The sequence below is a fragment of the Lepeophtheirus salmonis genome, chromosome 7 (genome assembly GCF_016086655.4).
Source record: "Lepeophtheirus salmonis chromosome 7, UVic_Lsal_1.4, whole genome shotgun sequence".
NCBI classification, from domain to species: Eukaryota; Metazoa; Arthropoda; class Copepoda; order Siphonostomatoida; family Caligidae; genus Lepeophtheirus; species Lepeophtheirus salmonis.
Window position 1 is genome coordinate 4,748,374 of NC_052137.2, and position 8,953 is coordinate 4,757,326.

At 29.8% G+C, this 8,953-nt stretch overlaps 1 protein-coding gene across 1 annotated transcript in view; it reads right to left on the bottom strand.

The window, feature by feature from the left end:
- The window catches only part of LOC121121760 (anoctamin-10), a 37,708-nt gene extending 29,984 nt beyond the window's left edge, over positions 1-7,724 (bottom strand). Inside the window, exon 1 of the mRNA XM_040716740.2 lies at positions 7,455-7,724. Coding sequence (XP_040572674.1) covers positions 7,455-7,485 — 31 coding nt within the window. The 5' untranslated portion in view covers positions 7,486-7,724. The remainder of the gene's footprint in view (positions 1-7,454) is intronic.
- Positions 7,725-8,953: the final 1,229 nt, after the last annotated feature.

Sequence of the window (8,953 nt, forward strand, 5' to 3'; positions counted from 1 at the left end):
GGCTAAAATTAAATTTGATTTTAATACCCCCTACCCCCTCCAATGTTATAAAAAAATATTTGTTAAATAGTTGATATTTACATGATTTTTGTTGGTTATTCATTTTACTTTGGGTAGATTCTGTATTTGTGGGCAGGCAACACAAAAGGAAGCTAGAATGATATTTCTCTAAATTAGAAGGCTATCTATCATGAGAATAGCTATGTATGGACCCAAGACGGGGCCCGCAGCCATACAGTTTTTTAACATGCCAAAAATACACACGACTTTCATCACTAATTTTATTACTTACGCAAGTACTTTGCACTGCTCAGAGCTATTTGTTAAACTATAGTACAAAGTTCTTCAACACCTTTGTTACTGATATTTAGTGTATGGTCAAATAGAAAAATTCAAATTTAATTTAAGCAGGTACATGTTTAAAAATTATAATTATTTTCGAAATAAATAAATTATAAATAATTATTAAAAATTGCAAAAATAGAAACTAATGGATAATATTTTTATATGTAATGGGACAAAACCAGGAATAAATAAGAATTGGAATCGCAAATTAAACATTATTTTCCCCGATGCTGATCACGATTCAGAAAAAAACACATGATTCTCGGATTCACGATTCCCATTAATCTTCTCATCACTAATTTTTACACAATATTTTTAGTATTTCCGTCTCGCATTAAGATATATAACCCCTCTTCTAATAACTCTTTAGTATCTAACGTATAAATGGCCAAGAACTTTATCAACACATGCTCGTTGCTACGTTGTTATTTCTTAGATCAAGTAGTCGTTCATTTCTAAGATATCAAGCGCACTTTAAAAATGAGTCCTCCACAAAAAGAAAGAATAACTCGGCTTTATAATCATACAGGGTGCAACTTCTATTCTAGACGATTTTTTTTTCAATGGATTTTCTCGAACACTAATCATCCGATTTAAATAAAAACCAAGGGCAATTGAAAACTGGATTAAAAATAAATTATTATTAAATATAATCGCCTTTGCCATCAATAACTACATCGTCTCGACCTCTGAAACGTGAGCCGGTCTTAATAATAGTCTCCTTTGGCAGAACCTGGAATCCCCGCAGGATCCTGGACATCAGCTCGAATTTTGTGTTGCAAGAGGATTTGTTGGTAAGTTTCTCAACTATGACGCACTCAAAAAGTCAATTGGATTGAGATCCCGTGAGCATGGAGGCCAAACCCTCTGTCCAATAAAGTAAAAAAAAATCAGATTACCAGGTCAATGTTTTATTTGCGGTGTGTCATGGAGCAGAGTCATAACCATTTCCCGCCTTAATCTCCAGACAAAGGACTTGTCCACGTTTAAAAAGTCTCGTCATTATCTTGTCTGGTGTGGATCGCAACAAGGTCACTCTGCCTTTTCCACGACTGTGGATCGATCTACTTCGTTGATCGATGAAATTTTTAAAAAATTTTTAAAACAACTAACAACATCCTACCTGGGCATACGCAGCTGTTAACTGTAAAACAACGGCCGCACTCTGTAGATAAAAAAAGGAGAAATTGGGCATTTCCCCTTTTCTCGTCTTTTGTTAAAAAGATTATTTTTCTATGGACACGCCACACATCTAGTAATTGTTAATAATAAAAAATGCCTTAATTTCAGCAAAGAAACACCTTTATTCAAATAATTTTTGATTAGAAGTAAGTATATGGATTTTCGTTTAAAAGAACATAATTCAGAAATGTGAAAAATAATATGGGGATTGATATTTGCCTATAAATTTTTAAGTTTTCATTCATTGAACAAGATTTTTTTTAATATTTATTAAAAAATTGTCAATGGTGGGTCGCTTTTCTTTATTTATATGGAATTTGAGGCTGAAATAAGAGAACGTAAAACTATTAACGACTGCAAATACTCATAAATTAAATAAGTCTTGGAGAACTCCTTCTTTGACTTTGCCAAGAAGTTTTTGGCTTCAAATACAAGTTGAAGAAGACGTTCCAAGCTCTAAAATATATTATTATAATAATAAAAACGATTGCTTCAAGTATAAAATGACATTAATGATCACATCATACGTGAACTACTCTATATCAGTTTAAAAATTCGTTATATACACTCGTTTTCAGAGTGGATAAAGTATGAAGTTTTGGATGTAAATAAATGATTTGTGGCTTTGATTTGACAAAATGCTCCCACGATATAAATGAATGAAAAAATTTGAGCTAAGGGGTACGCAAGTTTTTGGTCATTTTTGATCTCTTCTTCCTCCTTCATTGTTTCCATTTGATACACATTTACAAAACCCATTCTTCCAATAAAGTACGTAAATTACATCTAGGAGTGGGCATTTTGTAGAGCACAAGGAGAAGGCGGGAGTGAAATTTATGCTATTACAGAATTAAGACCCTTGTTGACATCAACTATCTCTAATATGTTTGTGGAGGTAAAAAATGACTTACAGTTGTAAATTAGCATTAGTACAGTGAAAACAATATAGTTATTCTTAAATGTATATTTATCTACTATAATATAATATTATAGTTGTAAAATTTTATGTCCCTTGATAAAAACCATTAGAGGTTTTAGTTAAAAAACAGACACAGATACAGACTTTAGAAATCAAATAAAAGTTGTTCATAATTCTGAGTTAGGTACTTAGGGCTATGTTTCATTATGATCAGACCAGATTCCTGGGCTCTAGAGGCCAAGTTTGTTTTTTCGCTAATAAATTGATTTTTTCCATAAAACAAGATCGAATTCCCGTGTCTCAAAGTTTTTTTTTAAGGTATGGGTTGTAGACTCGAAAATGCACCAAATAAAATAATAATCTAAAAAGCGAATTATTGTACCAACGGGAAAGGGAGAACGTATATTGAATACGAATTAAATCAGGGAATCAGAAAGAGGATTAACGAGTTAGTCTTAATATCTATCTTGATGATATTTTTTTGTACAAGATCCTTAAATTTAAATCTCATTGTTATTAAATTACACCCCTCCTAAAGAATAAATAAAGATTATTCTTGTATAATAATATAAATTATACTAGTGTTAGATTTGGATCTAGAAAATACTAGATCGGTCTGAAACCGTTTTGATTTTTAGTGAACCGAACAAATTCTGTACTTTAAAGAAATCATTATAAGGAGTTATTTGTTTCAAGGATTTAGGTATTTTTACCTATAATGACTCTGGTAAATTCACTTTATATCAAATTCCTAAAATTATAGTTGTTTTTTTTACTATTATAACTGTTCATTTAAAGATAGACTTATATGTACAATATTTATATTCGTTTTTTTTACGTATGGGTCAAATAGTAGCTCACAGTACGGATCCAGACCTTCTAGTAGTAAGGGTTCATTTTAAACAAGGGACATTTCTGGACTTAGGTATGTGTACTTTGGATCTTTGCACATAACAGTTAAATAACCACTGGTTTATTGTTATACATTTTTATACTAGTCAGTGGAGCCAGAGCTGAAGGGGATATTAGCCCCAACTTTTTTCAATGTGGTAGATAGATTTCATTAATATGAATACATTGGGATTTGTTAGATCGAAAATATGTATATGATATACATCAGGGAGCACCATATAAATTATACCCTTTACACGCTCGATGCTACATTCAAAATGCCTGTGGTATTTTATTAACAGCACTACTTTGTTATTTCTAGAAATCAAAATATGAACATGATATATTTTAAAGTTCCATGTTTCATTTTTTACTCGCTAGATGGCTCTTAAATTGAATTAATGTTACTTTCTAATACTTTTTTATGAGATTTAGATTCAATACTCAAATTGTATCTCATGGTCATATAATAAATGCCCTAATTCCCTTAATGGTACATTCTTTTGCGTGAAAAGAAGCAAGAATTGGTTTTTAATTTAATTTAATTTTCAATATTAAATATTACTTATGAAAAAAAATTAAAAAATCCACAGTTGTTCAAGAAAATATTAAATTTTTTGGAAAAAAATTTACATTATTTGACAAAAAATTTCAAAAACCCGCAGCTATTCACAAAAAAATTCAAAATTATGTTTCAAATTTTACACCTATTTTTGCATAAAATTTTTCCATCCTGAGCAAAAAAGTTTCTAGTAAAAAGAAAATATTCTTTGGGGGAGGGGGTACAGCTCCTCCAGCCAACCCCATGCGGACAACACCCCTGCTTGTTGTTATAATGAATACTCATGAGTGAATCTTTGCTTTATAAATTTTAATGGAATATATATATATAAATATATAATATACAGATCCTATCAAATTTTGATTGAATAGTGGGCTTCCTAATAAACATACTTGTGCATTTAATAGTTCCTATGTGAGAAAAAAAAAATTATATCTCTGTCAAGTTAGACTTTTATCTGTCAAACCCCTTATATATACCTATGTAGAATCTAATAATATATATTTTCTATTAAAAACATTAGATATAAATATTAGATCTATTGTTCTTATCCTTGATACGTATTATAAATTATAGTAACTGTCCACAAAATTAATAGATATCATATATGACTAAATTGTCAAACAAAAGCCTGTTGATATATTTTTATTAATTTAATGATATCAGTTTTTCTTATATTTTTATTCCTATGTAAAATTTTAAATGATGAAATCTAGACATTTATATTTAAGATATTTAAAGCTTAAAGCTGTTTAAAGCTTATTCATATTACGCCTCCATATTTACGTATACAATATACTGGCATGCACATAGATTCATTCAGACACTACCATAATACAAATATGTATTTATTAGTGATGAGACTTGGTCCAAGACCGAATTTATTTTTCGGTTCGGACTTAAATCTTATTTTTTTAAGACCAATTTGGACTGATATTTCATCATTCCAGACCACGTTCTCAGATACGTTCTTATCTTTATTGTATCACGCAATCTTTTTTCTGAAAAGAAACAGAAAAGGCACCCGAAATCTGTCGGTAGTTAGAATTAAAATAATATTCAATCACTGTTGGGAATTGTTTAAATCATAATTAAAGATAATTCTAATTTAACCAATCAAAGTAGAGAACACTGATTAGGAAAAAAGAACCTGACACTTTGACAGCTGCAAACAAGATACACTTTAATTTTATGTCTTAGCAGTGTAGCACCCTGCTCACAAACACAAAAATATATAGTGTGTGTAACCGAAATCTGAACATGCATTGAAGGTTTAAAATGGAGATTATGAAGTAGAGTTAGAACCAGGGTTCCGGAGTTGGTACATAAAATGCCCGACTTCGACTCCAGTATGTTGAATGTCACGGACTCTGACTACACGACTCCGTCTCCAACACACAATTTTTTCCCAATATATTTTATAGCCTATATAATTATTATTGAGTCAATTGAGACTAGAGACTATAAATGTAGATTTAATTAATAGTTATATGTAGGTAGTTAATTGGCATTGTTGGGAATTTAAGATTTAACAATACCTATACATAATTTATAACCATTTAGAAAAAAAGATTCCCCAACGCTCAATGTAAGCCATGTAATATTGACTAATTATTTAGACACTTTGGAGGTTGAGAACATGTTTTAAGTATAAAAAATGTAGACTATTTACAATGTAGTATATCAAGGAGCCAAACTGGCAAAAATTAGCTATATCCATTTGGCTGTTTTAGAGTCTATAGATAACCCAATATAAAAATTTGAGTTGTTAATAAATGTTGCCCTTATAGACACTTTTGCACTTTTTGCAAAAAAAAACAACCAAAAAAACAATTGCTTATACTGTGTCAAACTAAAGATGTAATAATTTTTATGTTCTATTTTTTTAATAAAACTTTATTTTGTCTTGAACCACTGCCCAAAAAGAGAAATACTTTTAAGGCCAGGTGACCTCATTCTTCAGATTTCAAGACAGAGTCTAATGGTAGAGGAAAAACTTTTATTTGTCTTAAATACAAAAACATAAAGACTGTACTGATTAAGGATATTAAAAAATATATTTGGAAGAAAAATATGTATATACGTCCCTATGAAACACAAATTAGATTAATAAAAAAAAACTTATTTATGAGCCTCAGGGAATGAAGAAAAATCTATGGTGTTCATGGTGCTAATGCCTGTCCATTATGAGTAAAGACAGCATAAAAATTGTATTATGACACCTTTGTGCTTGGTGGATAAAAAGTAAATCAAGCTCAGCACAGTGTCTCATGAGGGCACATGTTAAAAATCCCTTAAATCTGTACAGTTCTTTTTTGAGTTCCTAGGTAACTATAGAAATCACTCTACAAACATATATTGATAAGATATTAATTATGTAAGTAATACTCTCAAATCATAAGAAAAACTTTTAGTTTTTTGGAATTATTTTTGCTTACAAATAATATATGGTACGTCGGCATCAAAATAATCTTGAACAAAAATCAAGAAAGGTTTTTATTTTTTAAATTCATATATATGTACAATGTACGTAGATCCCAATAACTCTTAGGCCTATTTGAGTAAATTAAATGCTTTATTTTTAAATTATTGGGCTGAGTTAAGACCCTCGGTAATTACAGCTATAGTTCAGAACCTTCATTTGACATATATTGGGCCCAATATGGCCCTTAATATATTCTTTTATTAGAAAAATCAATTTGAAGGGTTAGCCAGAATAATTTGTGGATAGAAATTGACGAATATTCGTCCAAGTGTACATAAGTAATCCACACTGAATATTGAAAAAAAAATCATTTCAGGTTGTTGTTGTGTTAACGGGCTATATATAAATGGTTTACTTAAAAGTTCTGAGAGTTTTTTTGCTTCATGCCTTTATTGAGCTATATCTCATGATTAACACGTTGCATTAAAAAAATATTGAAATATGTTTAAATTTTAAGTGAATATTAAAAAAAAATGTTCCTCTATAGTTTTGTGTTTGGTCCAGCTAGTTGTGTGTTACAGCCTTCCAAAATGGAAGTAAAAAAAGAGAAAACTTGATGGATTCTTCAGTATCCCTACCACCAAAAAAAATTATACGGTTTTTGGAGCCAATACAGTATCGATTGCAACAGTAAATCGGTGATTCCAACAATTCCGTTCTGGTTATATGGACGTCCAAAATGTCGATAAAATAATGGAAATTGTGGAGTTTGACGGACATCTGAGCACTTATTCCATTGGTCAGGAACTAAAGATTAGCCAGAAATCTGTTTGGAACCATCTAAATCCCATAATTCTAACTATATTTATTTTATCGTCAAAATAAAGCGACAAAACGTTCATAACTTTTTACTGGAAGTAATATATATAACCCCAGTTTTTTAATGGTTTTAATTTATATAATATATGAAATGTTAGTGTGCCTTTTTATTACTTTGAACACACGTATGCTGATATAAACGTATATTTTACAATAAGTACGTAATCGTATGAGTCAATATTATACTGGGATCGTAATAGATAGAATTAGTAACAAAGCGAGTGAGTGATCATGCAGAATAATGCTCTTACCAGAAGCAATTTTCTCTTTTGCTTTAATCATATTTGAGAACGAAAGACAAACACAGGAGGAATACTTCCTTTTACATGTCTTGACGTCAAGAAGAATACTAAAGAACGAGGCTGATTAGTGTAAGTAAAAGACTCTGTGTCGTTAAATTCTTCTTTTTGTTAATATTTACAAAAAAAAAAGCACAATAAAAATAAACGCGAGTCAGCTGAAAAAGTAACGTTATCAAGGCATATCCTACTCATATCGTCCAAGAGCTCCTTTCTCTTTTTCGGTCTCTCTCTCTCAACCCCCGTTTTTTCTCCGTTCTAAAGTTCCCCTTTTTTGATTATACATATATATGATGAAGAGAAAAAACTTTCTTTTTTTTATTTATTTCTTATTTGAGTTCCCTTATTCGCAGCTTTTAATTTCATATATACAAGTTTAATGACTTTGTTGTTTTTTGCATGATAAAGATATTGCGTATATCCGTAGGACTCAGATGGTTGCTGTTTGATGGGATGCAGAGACTGAAATCATAGGGGTCTTTAAAAAACAGCAATATATGTTTCACATTGCCCTTTCGATTACAGCTTTCTTTTACTAACCAAGAGTTACAATGTTCTTTCGAAGTAATAATGGATTGCATGGGCCTATCAAATGGCATGACCTATTTCATCATGAAGTCAAGGGCAATTTCCATGTATGTATTTATAAATTGGTATTTATGGTATTCGAAGGAGTTGCCCTTTACGTAATCTAATTATTATTGATGATGTGATATTGATCACTATATATACATTATAAGGAATGCAATTTTTTTTTGTATGAGGGTGGATAGGATTATATTCAAACATCATTGTTAACCACTTATGAGGAAGCCTTATAGAAAAGAGAGAGATATGGAGTGAAAGGGAGAAAGATAAATCATTTCGTCATCTTTAATGTATCTCACTACATCCTCTTCTCCAAATAAAAATCAGAGGATAAGGCCCAAAACTCAGGCGTCCTGGGGATTATATTTTATATGGGCCTGTGTTTTTGGATTTATTTTGAAAAAAAAAAAATCAAAAAAGTAAATTTTTTGGAAAAAATTTCAAAAATACAAGGCTGTTCAGGACAAAATAATTTCTTTGAAAAAAAAATTCAAAAATATATTTAAAGTATCAAGTATCTACAAAAATCCATAGCTATTCACAGAAAAAATTTAATTTTGAAATTTTTTTTCATATATTTAATTTTTTTGGAAACTAATTTAAAAAAAAACATAGTTATTTTCACGAAATTTAACTTTTTTTGGAAAAAAAATTTGAAAAATTTAATTTTTTGGAGAAAATTTAAACAAATATATTTCAATTATTAAATTTTTTGAAAAAAATTCATAACTATTCACAAAAATTACAAAAATGAAATTTCAAATATATCATTTTTTGAAAAAAATGTCGAGAATCCAAATGAATTCTCAAAAAATTTCAGAAATTATGATTATATTAAAAAATATTTAAAACTCCCAACCTTC